This window comes from Sturnus vulgaris, chromosome 29, assembly GCF_052056855.1.
Source record: "Sturnus vulgaris isolate bStuVul1 chromosome 29, bStuVul1.hap1, whole genome shotgun sequence".
NCBI lineage: Eukaryota > Metazoa > Chordata > Aves > Passeriformes > Sturnidae > Sturnus > Sturnus vulgaris.
The window spans coordinates 2,580,523-2,593,851 of NC_142271.1; the positions used below are offsets into that span (position 1 = coordinate 2,580,523).

At 41.0% G+C, this 13,329-nt stretch overlaps 1 protein-coding gene across 2 annotated transcripts; it reads right to left on the bottom strand.

Annotated features, from left to right (window-relative positions):
* Positions 1-2,786: 2,786 nt before the first annotated feature.
* Positions 2,787-6,785, bottom strand: TSHB (thyroid stimulating hormone subunit beta). Of its 2 annotated transcripts, none has more exons than XM_088180186.1 (2): positions 6,639-6,785; positions 2,787-3,062 (listed from the first exon to the last, which is right to left on the bottom strand). In XM_088180186.1, the coding sequence occupies exons 1-2, from the start codon at positions 6,723-6,725 to the stop codon at positions 2,820-2,822; spliced, it is 330 nt and encodes a 109-aa protein (XP_088036312.1). In that variant the 5' UTR covers positions 6,726-6,785; the 3' UTR covers positions 2,787-2,819. The 2 variants fall into 2 exon arrangements, with proteins under 2 accessions (XP_088036312.1, XP_014728277.1); XM_014872791.2 differs by lacking the exon at positions 6,639-6,785 and adding an exon at positions 3,737-4,003.
* Between the last annotated feature and the right edge of the window lie 6,544 nt (positions 6,786-13,329).

Genomic DNA, 13,329 nt, shown 5'->3' on the forward strand with positions numbered 1-13,329 from the left:
TTCTTCCTAATATCCAGTCTAAATTAACTGTGTGAAGCCATTCCCCCTTGTCCTGTCTTCCTTGTAGTCTCCCTTCTGGCCGTCCCGATATTTCTCTTCTCCAGGCTGGACAATCCCAATTTCCCAGCCTTTCCTCCCAGCAGAGCTGCTCCATCCCTCTGATCATCCTGGCCCCTCTTTTGAACTGGCTCCAGCCGCTCCAGGTCCCTCCTGTGCTGGAGGCAGCTCTGCAGGTGGCAGAAGGGCAGGATCCCCCTCACAAATGCTGCCCACGCCGCTTCACATGCGGGAGAGCGGCGGCGGGCGCGGGCCGGGCCGCGCCCGCCGCTCCCCTCAGAGCCCTCCCCACAGCGCCCCCTGTGGGCCGGGGGTGTCGCCGCAGCCCCCGCGGGTGCGGAGCGCCGGCTGCTCCTTCCCCCACGGGGAGATGGGGATAGCGCGGGCTCCTTCTCCTTCTTCTCCTTCTCCTCCTTCTCCTTCGCCTTCTTTTCCTTCTCCGTGCTCCACATGTGAACGTGCTCGGGTTTGTGCTTCTCTGGGCAGACGCGGCTCCAGCCCCGGGGCCCGTTCTGTGCTCTCTCCGCCCGGACTGAGGTACTGAAGGTGAAGATGTTTGGATCGCCTGCAGATCCATCGCTCAGTTGTGTGGAAACGGTCTTAGGATAAATGGAAGGTAACAAACACGTGTCTCTAAGGAATCCTCACCTGAACAGGGATTTATCACCGGGCCTGGGGGTCTTAAATTTGAACATGAAAACTGCTTAAAGGTCAGAGGGACACAGTCCTCGGAGAGCATGGAGACATATGGTTGAATAGATGTGTTAGCACAACGCAAACGTCTCACTGTGGGTTTTTCTGAAGAGTAAAAGAAGGCACATTAGTTCTTTTTCTCTCAATGATTTTGCATAGGCATTAACCATAGAAGTAGACTTGGTTTTTGTTTGTACTGAAGACAAATCTGTCAGGCCATAAAGGACATTACAATAACCTAGCAGTGCTGCTGATATTGTAAATAGGCCAAGTACCCTTTTTTTTTGTTTTGCTAAGTACAAATGCTGCTTCATAGTAACCAGAATTATATTTTCCTATCCTTAATAACATTTTTAACAGTCCAGACACCTTGAGAAAACTCTGGCTGATCTTAAAGCTGAACACTTTGTTTCTTTCACATTTATCAGATATCATAAGGGTTACTTTGTTCAATAAATACCTATTTCCCAAGGTTTTTTCTACCATTTCTGTGCTCTTCACCAACTAGAGAGCAGCAGTTCATGTTGCAGCTCTTTGCTGGAGAGACTGGGAGACCACAGCTCTTCTGTGTGATACACAGAAGGGGCTGGGAATACCAGATTCTCACTACCAGAAAGTATTTGTAACTTAATTGTAACTAACCTCTCCTGCTCCAAAGAGTTTTAGAAATAGTCTTGTTCAAAATTAGCTATAACTGGGTTGTTTAAACCATAGGTGTAAGGGATCAGTTTTGCAGAAGTAGGGCTGCTCCTGCAGATGCTCTGGATTTTCTGTAAATTTCAAACATGTTTTTAGAGGATTTAAATTTTCAGACCTTGCCTGTGAAGGTATTTCTTTATCACCAAATAATGCACATGATAATTGCAGTTCATACCATGTGTAGAATCTGTGACATGTGCTCAAATTGTCATGGATTGGTTGAGGTTGGAAGGGACCTCTGGGGTTTATCTGGTCCAAACCCCTGCTCCAGGGGGTCACCAGCAATTTCCCTTGGGCTTTCTCACAGGTTTTGCTGCAGATGAAATAAAATGAAGGTGTTTGGAATAAGGATCAGGTTCTAGGAACAGTCATGAAAACTGCAATGCTGAAATCAAGATTTTTCTAAGAATATTACATTTCATATTTGTATCCTTGAATTCTGCTTCCTTTATTTGCTATTTCAAACAATGTGTGAATGGAGTATCTGTAATTTCTTGGGAACTACAATCTCAGTGGAAAGGAAACAATTGTTAGTTTACATTAATGACATGCATTATTTTTCTTTATTCCTGGCTCTGTTCAGCACACAGGGAGGGCTCAGCTCTCCTTCTACTCCCGGGGGGATTGTTGACCTGTGGGGAAAAATGGGATTTTTTGAGTTTTGCTTTCTGTTTGATGGCACCACACAGCCCTTGGGGAGAAGAGAGCAGCCAGGTTTGAAGCTGCAGTGATTCCTCAGTGCTCACAGACAGGTGTATTTCAAACTGTATTTCAGCAGGGAAGGGGGGGTTATGCCATTCATGTAGAGATATTAATGTAGAGAAGCATTCCCAATAAACACAGGTCTGGACAACAGCAGGGAGGACACTGATCTGCAGTGTCTAAACTAATACTGCATAGATGGAAAAATACTGCTGCTAATTTGAAGGCTGTAAGTATGTGTCAAAATCTATTTTAAAAGTTCAATACCAAGAGTGTGTATGGCCTCTTTTTAAAATCTGAAATATATCAAGTGAAATATGTGAACTCTGAAATAAGTCAATATCAAATACTGAAATATGTCAATATAATGACTCTCTGAGCATCTCTTCACAAAATATCTGGGATTTGTGAGCAGAGGCTGATACATCCACACAGTCACATCTCCTTCTTCCCCAAAGTAAATTCATGTGGGTTCTCAGTACAAACATGCAGCCTTTATGATTCTTTTCTGCCTGTCTCAGAACACCCGATTAATCAAAGCAACTAACGATACACCTTCAGAATAAATCTTTGTGCACAGCAGTTTGCAAACCGAATATGAAACAGAGATTTATTTCAGTTCAGGTGTGAGCAGATCACAACGTTTCATCCACATCCCACTGAAAGCTTTACAAGTTACAGAGCTTCTGTGGCTTAGTGCAGTAGTTTGTCCTGAGCCTCTCACGGACACAGTCACTGTAGTCAGTGTTGCACTTGCCACACTTGCAGCTCACAGCCACGGGGTAGGAGTAGTAGGGGACGGTGTGGTGAGGGCAGCCCGGGATCAGCGCTGTCCTGTACAGCATCTCTTTGTACGTGCACACGTTCTGGGACAGAGCACTCTTGAGGAGCAGCTTTTTGCCATTGCTGTCCTACAAAGAGAAGAGAAAGGTGTTGTTTCGCTGAAGCACACGTGTGTCAGAAACACAGAAACACAGAAACACTCTGTGAGGTGCAGAGACCAAAACTCATACCTGAGCCCAGCTCTGGCACTGCTGAGTTCAGCGTTCAATTGTGACTGAGGCTCCCTCCCCACACAGACACATTCCCCTTGTTTTTGTTGTTTAACTAATCCACATGGCTCAGAGTGTTCCCTGTGCTTTGTGATGTCTTCTGGCTCCCTGCTGCCCAAGCTGGAACTGAAAATGCTGTGTTGAACATTGAAGTTGTGTGGAGTGGTGTGGCTGCTGCAGAGCTGTCCCCACAGCCAGCTGAGATAGCAGCAGTGGGAGCAGAAGTTACCGAAGTTATTTAATTAATTAAGAGTGACCCAATATAATCTGCCCCTCAGCTGTTCCATCCTGCCCTCACAAACTGCCCACAGAGGCTCTGCAGTGGCAGCAGCAGTCAGGTCTCTGTAGTTCCAAGAGGGTTGGCATTTTTCATCCACACCTTTGCAAAAAGCTAACTTGAAAATGTGGTGATGGTGCAGTTTTTCTGCCTGTGATAAACTCCATTACATTTAAATCATTTGCACACTGTTTTCTGGGAGAACAGAGCCCTGGTTTGCAGTGGTGGCTGTTACAGAAACATCTGTCACTCGTACCCGAGTCATGCAGAATCCAGCACAGATGGTGGTGTTGATGGCCAGGCAATAGGCACATTCCCTTTTCTCCACATGGATTGTGTACTCAGAAGGAGCACAGAGTGATGCTGTTTGTCCAAAAATCAGGCCAAGCAGGAGAGACATCACAAAGAAGGGACTCATGCTGGATGGGGAAGAACAAACAAACAGAGCAAACCACAGGTAAAATGGGATGCGCCTTCCAGCCCTGTCCTCAGCATTCGACAGGAGTAGCCAGGACAGTCACAAACCTGGAGTAATCTAACTCAGTTTCTAACTGCAGCCTGATAATTTCCCTCCACTCTCAGTCCTTATTGAAATAATACTGACCACTAAACAGAGAACAAGGACAAAGAGGCCATTAACAACATAGAACAAATTACTTTTCCCCCCACTTAAGCATAGTACATGGAACTTCTCACTAGTGAGTGATAAAATCCTGACACAGAACAAATAAGAGGAGCTGAAAGATTTGTAAGTGTGACACGTAAGAGAACATGAGCTCTAGATTTAAGCAGAGATATTAAAATAATCTCACTGCTTTAAAACAATTTTCTAAAGAAAGCATCTTATAAAATATTAGAGACAAAAAGACAAGGCTGTGCATATCAGGCATAAAACTGGATTTTTCAATTTCAAGTGGCTTAGAGGCATGATGAGATGGGAACACGGCCAAGAATTAAATAATAGATACAAGCAAATTACAATAAAGAACATCAGCAAAGAGTTCAACTCTATGAATCCTGCTTTATCTGTCTGTTGTGCTGACCTCATTTCTCAGACCTGCAGGGACATCCTGAGAACAAAGCCTTGGTTAGCTCCAAGAAAATTTCAGAAACTACTCTAGAGCCTCTAAATGATAAACTTTAAATGACAGTGTCTACCAACATCTGGACATCACCCTCTAGTCTCTCCCAGCTGCCAGTTTCCCATAGCAAAGCCATCCATTACAGAGGCTGGTTTACCCTTGTAGCTGCAACAACACCAGTCTGGAAAGACCAACCTCTTGTCAGCAGAATTCTTCCCTATTACAGGAACCTGATTCTGCCTTGAGCTGGGAAAGGCAGTGACCCAGCACAAGCTCTGTGTGTGCTTTATACTCTCCAGGCTAATTACAGGCTGATCTTACTGTTTATATAATTGTATCTGAATTGCTGCTTTCTTATCACAAAGTTCATCTATTGAAAATTCATACTAAACCACAAAGCAAATGTGACAGGGACAAACGTGTCCATAATATCCTAACCTGGAAACTGGAGCTGGAAATCTAATTATATAAAGTCATTCTCTCCTCAGTCTTTTAAACTAACCAGTGCTTTTATAAAGTTGTTATTATTGATTAATTTAATTGCTCCATAGGACAGCAAGACCGTGGCAGGAAGGCTGGCATGGCTATGGAGCCCTCCAGAATCACAGCTGATGAGTTTTACACCCGTGTTTTGCTAAGGTTTAGCGAGCTCTGGTTCACTCTGCTTGCTCCTTACCAGGCACAGCTGGACCAGGAGACCTGTGGCTTTCCCAGCCCTGGAATTGTTCCAGGTTGGAGAAGCTGGGGACAGTGAAGGTGTCCCTGCCTTTGGGAGGGGGTGGGATGGGATGAGCTTTAAGGTTCCTTCCAACCCAAACCATTCTGGGGTTCTCTAAGTCTGTGCAGTGCCCATGAAACAACAAATCTGAAATGAAACCCACTGCTCTGCAGCCTGCTCAGGCACAGCCTGGCTTATCTGCTCAAGCAAAACACACTCAGAAATTGGCTGGCTGGAACCTACTCAGCAAATATTGAAGCAACAAGCAATTCACTCAATACTGATTGATAGGGGGAAAAAAACTTTAAAAACCACTCCTTGCAGCACAGTAAAAAATACTGCATCAATACCAATGAAACAATGTCCCCAGATGGGGAAAACACTCACATTTGGGGGAGCAAGAGGGAGAAGAGGTTGATAAAGCCACTGTTTTCTGTCAGCCCCTCCCTGAGCTCCCTGCCTGCAGCTCTGGGAACACGTGCCCATCCAGGCAATCGCCCAGCTCCCGTTTGGAATCTGATCTGATGGATGTCTTATGCAGGTCAACCATATTCCTGATTTACATAGCCATGAGAAACATGGAAAACATGAGTTTGAGGTGGTAAATGTGGTCACTCTGAGCTGTTGGAGAAGTGATTCAGTTGGTCCCAACAGTCTTCAGCTAATTCCTGAACAGCTGTGGCTCCTTTTCCTGTGGTTCCAAACTGCTGCACACAGGTCTGTGTCCTGGGCTAAGTTTTCAAGCATTTTTAAGATGACATAATAGATGTTCTATTAAGACTAGCCAAATGCTTTCTGGTTTCATGGAATCTTTCATTCTGGGTTTTCTACCATATAATTTCCCAGGAATTAAATATAATTTAATTATATTTAAACCTCTTTCTGGCTTAGGGATATGAGCAGAGTATTAATTGTACTCTTTGTAACATCTGTCCATCTCACTTAGCAACAAGAGTGTAACACTCACTTTGCTACTACTCCAATATGTTATTTAGCTTTCTATTTTTCTGATATATTTGGAATGCAAGCACTCAGGGTTTCTCAGTATACACTACACAACCCACACATAGATAATGTAAATGTGTATATATACACTGTACATACACACACTACATAGACGTGTATGGCCTTGGTTGTTTGAAGCTTTAACCACAGAAAAGAATATTTGTTCTTGAGAAATACAGAGAGTATTTCAAAGGACACAAAGCACCTGAAAGGAAAAGAACACAATTCATAAAACTAAAACCTGGAGAGGACAAAAGATGCTTAAAGTAAGAATTAAAAACCAGCATTCTTAAATCAAAAACATCACATGTGGCTCTTGCATGCACAGCTGATTCTTTCCTTTAAAGACTCACAGCTTTAGGCAGTTGGAGCTGGATTTGTGCACCCTGGAGACCAGCACAGCCAGGTTTAAAGTGTCTCAATACCCCCTGTAAGAACATAGGCAGAGAACAGGTCAGAGTGTGAGGACATGGACTCTTTGCTGCCTCAAGGTGCTAATTTATCTGAGCTGAGAAAACAGTATAAGGTGGGCAGGGGGAGAGGGGGTGGAGATTAGGGGGAAAAAAAATTAAGAATTTGCTTTAACAAGATTTAGGGAAATGTCTGCAAACATCAGTAGCAAATTGTAACAGGGATTGAAAGTCATAATGAAGATGAAAAAGAGAGTGCAACTATAAAAACTATAGCAACAAAAAAAGAGGAAAACCAGCAACAATAGCTGTTAGAGGTGAGAAAATGCAGAAAACTTGTACAGGAAGCTGAAGAGTAGGAAATAAACTTTTGCCAGGCCAGAGGCCAGTAATAAAGTCAGGGAACATTACAAGATGAAGACAAGCTGTTGATGCAGAGTAAGTGCAAAGGCTTCAGCAAGTATTTGTGCTTTTGAAAACATAGTGACTGAACAACCACACACAGATTTGCAACAAAAATTATTAAATAAATCATATAAGGAATAAATATTTTGAACTGAACATGATTAGCTAACTAATGCTCATTTCAACAAGTCTGGAGTACTGAGAAAACTTTAAAACATTAAAAGAAAGTGCTAATACTATGGCAATATTTAAGGAGAGAGTGTTAACCCAGGTAACTCTCAACCAGCCAGGTAAAATAACAGAAAATTGATACAGGATTTGAGCAATAAAGAATTAATGGATGAAAACATAATTACTGATGTTACATAAAACAGGTCATGCCACACAAACCCAATTTCATTGTTTGCAGTGATTACAAATTTGGTAGTTAAGGCAATTGCACAGATGCAATGTCTTTGGTTCCATCTGGGCAGAGCCCCCCTGTCAGGAAGGTTTAGAGCTGTCAGGCAGAGCTCAGTGTGGGGATGTGAATGCTGGCAATTATCAACCACTGGAGCAGTCAGTTTAATCTAATGTTTAATGCCTTTATTCACTGCAGTGTTTTTACCCAGCCTCTGAATGCACTGCAGTGCACTGGAGAAATACCTGACCAGGTATTAAGGATGAAAATTCATTTATGTGGAAGGGCAATAAATTACTCTAAGTGAGTTTAGGACCAATGTGACTGCTGCTTATCAGCTCAGCCCCATGCTGATATGGTCACAGAACCTCTTGGCTGCTGCCTTTCCTTTGCTGGCACCGTTATCCTGCCCATCACAAGGGTGGTACTCACAGATCTTCAGTAATTTACAAAAACTATCAAGCTGGTAAAAAACCTCCTGGATTGTCTTTATGGCTGTGACCACGGAGCTCACTCTCTACTGACCTCTGTGATGGGAGTGAGATCCCACAAGCTACAGGGAGCAGCAAGACAAAAGACTGTGGCAGGACAACAAAGTCCAGTGTCACAATTTGTAAGTGCCTGAGGCTTCTTCCATACAATTTCCTAAAATCCATCATCCACAGTCTGATGCTTATGGATCTGTTTCTTCAGTTGCCCTCCTGCTGACCTGCAGAGACTCAGTGATAGAAATTTTTAATGTGCTTTTATAGCCCAGCTTTGCAGCCCTGTTCTGGAACAGCCAGTTACACTGTTAATTATTTATCTTTAACCTTTCTGTTAACCAAACCAATCCATTCCCTGACATCAGTGATTTTAGTCTTCCATTAAGTGAATGATGCTGTGCTGATGTTCTACAGGAAGTGCTTCAAGTGATATCTGTAAATAGAATTTAGTAATTATAAAAACCTTGGGTTCATTCCCCAGGAGTCTCTGTAATGGGCTACAGAAATTGAGTGCATACCAGAAGCTCGTATGTAACAGTAATTTAATAGGATTCTCTGGCACTGACCAATGCCTAAAATAAAAGAAGAAACAATGAGAAGTTATCAGACATTATTCCTACTCACTTTGCTGCTGGTAGTGATACAACACAAAGAAAACTTTCTGATCTCATGAACAGGTTACTTACAGAGCAGGGCTACTCTTATTTCCACTAAATATGCAACTACAGATAGTAAAGTAAAAACATGTCCACACTTGCAAACAACCGATAATTGGAAGCTCTGCTGATGAAAAACAGACAAAACCAATCAGATTCTGAAAGATGAGTATTCTGGAAGAGAAATTATTTCCAACTCCATCCAGTTGCAGCCCTCCACTGATAAAAGGAAATAAGATCCTGATATGCTGCCATAGAAACAAGTGTTTTTGCCAGGTTTTGCATTTAAACAGCCTGTGGCTGCTGAATTTTCAAAGCTAATCTGCCTATTGCCAGTGTCTGTAACAGCCCAAAACACAGCTCTCATCTCTGAAATTTATAGATTCACAGTCTGCTCTTCTCTTTCTTTCCTAGGATTAGCTGCAGCATTTCCTATCAACCACAGATTAAAACAGCTAATCTCTTTGTTGCATATCATATGCCAGCAATCTCCATTTATGGTCTGAAAATACTCCATAATCCTATGTGCTGTTTGACTCAGACCATAGAGCCCTTTGGATTTGGTTTCATTTCTTTGGAAAGTGCTAGATATTTCTGTTAGTCTGAGATACACAATCACTGTGCTGAGGGCAAAGCTAAACAAAAAAACAAACAACAAACCAGCACCAAAGACAATCCAGAGCCTCCTGCAGTATTGTCAAGGATGAACAGTACCAAGCCAGCATCATCACAATGCTAAAGGTGAAACTCTGCCCCAGGTGTGACAGCCTAGGAGCTGCCAGGTGAATGCCTCCCAGCAGGAAAGCCACTCTCAGATTCCAAGTTCAAATGGCTGTAAGGAAGGACAAGGGAAGGCTGCTTTTCCTCAGGAACTCTTCCTCTCCAAGATACTCCTGATAGGAGCAATGCACATTGCATTCACTCGTGGGTGAGTCCTAACAGTGAGATTACTGCAGATTTGTTCTGATTTTCCACTTTCTATTTTGCACACTCTGCTCTTGCAGCTTGATACAACACAAATTTGTAAACACCACTGGGAAATTACTTTTGGTAGTGTGAGGTGGCAATTACATGTCCCTGGGAGTGCCTGTGCATGAGTTCCCTGTATGGGAGTTTTGAATTCTGGCAGTGGTTCCATTCTTCTTCAGCTAAGATACAACATGTGAATTTTCTCAAGTTGTCAAAATCAGCTTGAGGTCAGGGTGGAAATAGCTGTAATATTGCATCAAGTTCTGTGACTGTTCTAGAATTGCATTCATGGCAGAGCAGGTCCCAACCCACAGTGTCCCTAGAAGGTGCTGTGCATTTAACACCAGGGAAAACAGAGCAAGGAGAGGAGCTTTGGGCTGCCTTGCTGGGGAAAGGCCTCTCTTCACACAGGGCTGAATCTCTCAGTATCATGCAGTACAGAATTTAATTCTAAATACTGTGTGATAACAGGGATTGAAACATCCATTTTGAAAGTTTAGCTTCTGAGTAAACCCCCCAACATTGTGTACTAATGAAGTAAAAGGCCGAAAATTTTGAAATTTCCTGTGCTCAATAAAAGCCTGATGGACAAATGATACCAACTTGTCATTTGAATATTTTATGACAGCACCAAGGCAAGCATTAGAATAGAAGATATAAATGCTCAGTATTTGTCTTTTCAGAACTTAATTTTTAATTCAGCTTTATATTTAAGAAAAATAGGATATTTACTAAAAAATGCTCCTAAAATGTAATATTACATATAGAGATTTTAACAAAAATCAAATGAATTTGCATTATATTTGGTAAATATTTTTAGTATAAATTGCTTAAAATATTGAAAATCAGGTTCTGAAAAGTAAATTTCCTCAGTGGAACCCGACTGTAAGTGTGAAAAACTCAAGTAATGTCTTTTCTTCTTGTAATCGTCAAAAGTTCTCGCTGGTTGACTTGTCCTAAAAATTACCCTGCCAGTCCTGATCCCACATCATTTATCTGTTCCAGACAAAAATAGGGCCTGCAACGCCCCAAAATTCTGCTGCTGACTAGTAACAAAATTATCATGATCCTGTTTTCTCTACCTCTATAAACAATTACATTTTACTATAGCAAAGCAAACTCTTACTTTTTGATTCTATTAAGTCAGCAAACTGATTTTGTGAGTCCTGCAGTTGAGCCTTGATGTCTCCTATAAAATCATCTTTTTCATCACTCTTTATGGTCAGAGCTGAAATCTAACAGAATGAGAATAATATTATAATGAAGGGAAAAGGACAGATTCTACTTTAATTAGTCTCTGTGTCTGATAAGCAGACATTCAAGTTAAATAAGGTGGTTGGTCCTAGCCAAATATTGATCAAGTCCTGGGAAAGTTCTCCAGAATCAAAACAAATTCCAACAGAATTAAAAGCAGAATTAAAGAGCATTTACATCTGCTGGACTTCTCTGTGAAGTGATTACAGGTTTTCTTGAAATCTTGAAGTGGTGCTTCTAAAAGAGAGAAAAACCTCATAATGTGTCACAGGAATGCACAAACTTTGTGGGCTTGAGGATTAACAATGTAATGACCTTTACAATTTAACATTTAAACGTACCTGTTCACACCAGCACAGTTCTCAGCACAAAAACTGTTTCACAAAAAAAATTATATTACTTACTCTTTGTAGAGATCTCTCTTTTCACACATCTCATCTTCCAGTTTTAAACCGAGTTTTTCATTTTCAAACTAATTTCAAAGGGAACAAATAGGAAACCACATCATTATTAAAAAATATATTAGAAATACACTTTTGTTTCTCAAATCTCACATAGAAAAGTAATTTTGTTCATCAGAAGACAGAAGTTTGTTTTATCTGGTATTCCATGCTGAGTCATCTTTTGCAGGAAAGGCAGAATAAAAAGAAATAATTTACCAGCCACTGAAACAGTTACAAGTTCTTATCCACACATTCACACAGGACAGGTGCACACCCCTGCTCAGAATAACTATTTTCTCAATGCAAAAATCAATATGCAACATGCTTTAATTGTATTAGTAATATTGTCATGATAAATCAAGAAGCATTTTCTCTTTACTTCACCTATTCAATGTATATTGTACAATCCTGGCCTGCAGTTCTTGAATGGCTTTATGTTGTGCTTCATTAACCTTTCTATTTTCTTGCACTTTCTGGTTTAGATCTGTTTCCACTGCTTGATCTTTTCAGTCTCTTTGTAGAGTTTTGAGTACAATTCATTCATTGTTTCTATACTCTATTAAAACAAGTTCCACAATTTAATCCCAAATGCTATTTCATTAATAATGTTATAAATACCTATTTATTTCTTAGAAACATCACATGAGTAAATTCTTTTCCACAGAGAGTGACACAAGCTTATGTACCTGATTAGGAACCAGAGTTTAAATCTTGAGCTCTGTGTCTGCATTCACAGACATTGCAGGACAAGGAGGAGACAAACAAAAGTGAAAAATCCCTCATTCCTCAGGCATCAGCAGAGAGATGGGTTTAAAGACAGGGCTCAGTGCACTGCACCAAAATCAGCATCCCAAGGCTGTGGCACAGGCAGGGCTGGGGCAGGTAAGGGCAGCACCTTGGTTCAGGTGTGCTGTCCCCCAACACTCCCTTGGCTTGGCTGCAGCCCAGAATTGCTGCAGTCCTGGCTGCACTTTAGGAGCTGCCAGGACTAAAAGAAGTTTAGTCCTCAGGGATATGAAAATCGGTAGGAGAATGGCAAGAAATAAATTCCATTTTGTAGTAGCAAACAGTGTTTTGTATCTGGGAAGAACAGAAGCTTCTGAAAAAAATGAGCTTTGCTGTGTTGTACTGAAGCAGAAAAATGTTGGTGAAGACTGAGAAGAATTAAATTCTTGAGGAAACCACTCCACTAAATTCATTGTTTATAGATAACATAAAGCCAGACAGTGCAACTGGGATAATCTATTTCATTTTTCCAAATAATACTTCATTCCTTCTACCTTTCAACAGACTATTCAGAACCAGTTTCACAAAGTGAAAAAAAAGTGCCTAAATCTTATTCTGATTAAAACTTACAGACTTCCCAGGCACTTTAAAAGACAAACAAAAAAGCCCCAAACAAAACAAACACACAAAACAAAACCCTCCCCATCCCAAAAAAACCCAAATCCCCCCAACTAACAAACTTGGAATCAACGTAATTTTTAAAGGTTTGTCTCTAAGCATGTTCCCTGAATCACAAATATCTCTTCTAAGTAATTCAGCTGTAAACAGGAAACAGAGAATTATTATTGCCCTTTGCCTTCTTATTTAGCCTTGAAATATCCACTGAATAATGCTTTAGGAACTGTTTGTGAACAACTTAAGAGGCCCTAAGTCTTTAGATAAGCAGAGTTGATGTGTAGCTGACTTCTTCATCTGCTTTTGAGCAAACTCTAACTCGCTGTGAAATCATATCTCAACTATGAAGTGATTTTGATCATATTTTTTTTAAAAAAGTGAAACTGTATTTAATATTTACAGCTACAAAACTGTTAGATTACTCATGAATATTAAAACTCGACAGTATTAAAAAATATTAAAGAATGTGCAAGGTAAAATTTGTTTTAGTTTTATGTGAATCAGTGATTTTGCCAGAGTAGAGGGACTGAATGGCAAATTAAAATCATCACCTGGACATTTGTTAAACCCGTGCACAAACTTAAGAGTTAGTTTCCTATGGGTAGATTTTTAAAGAAGGAT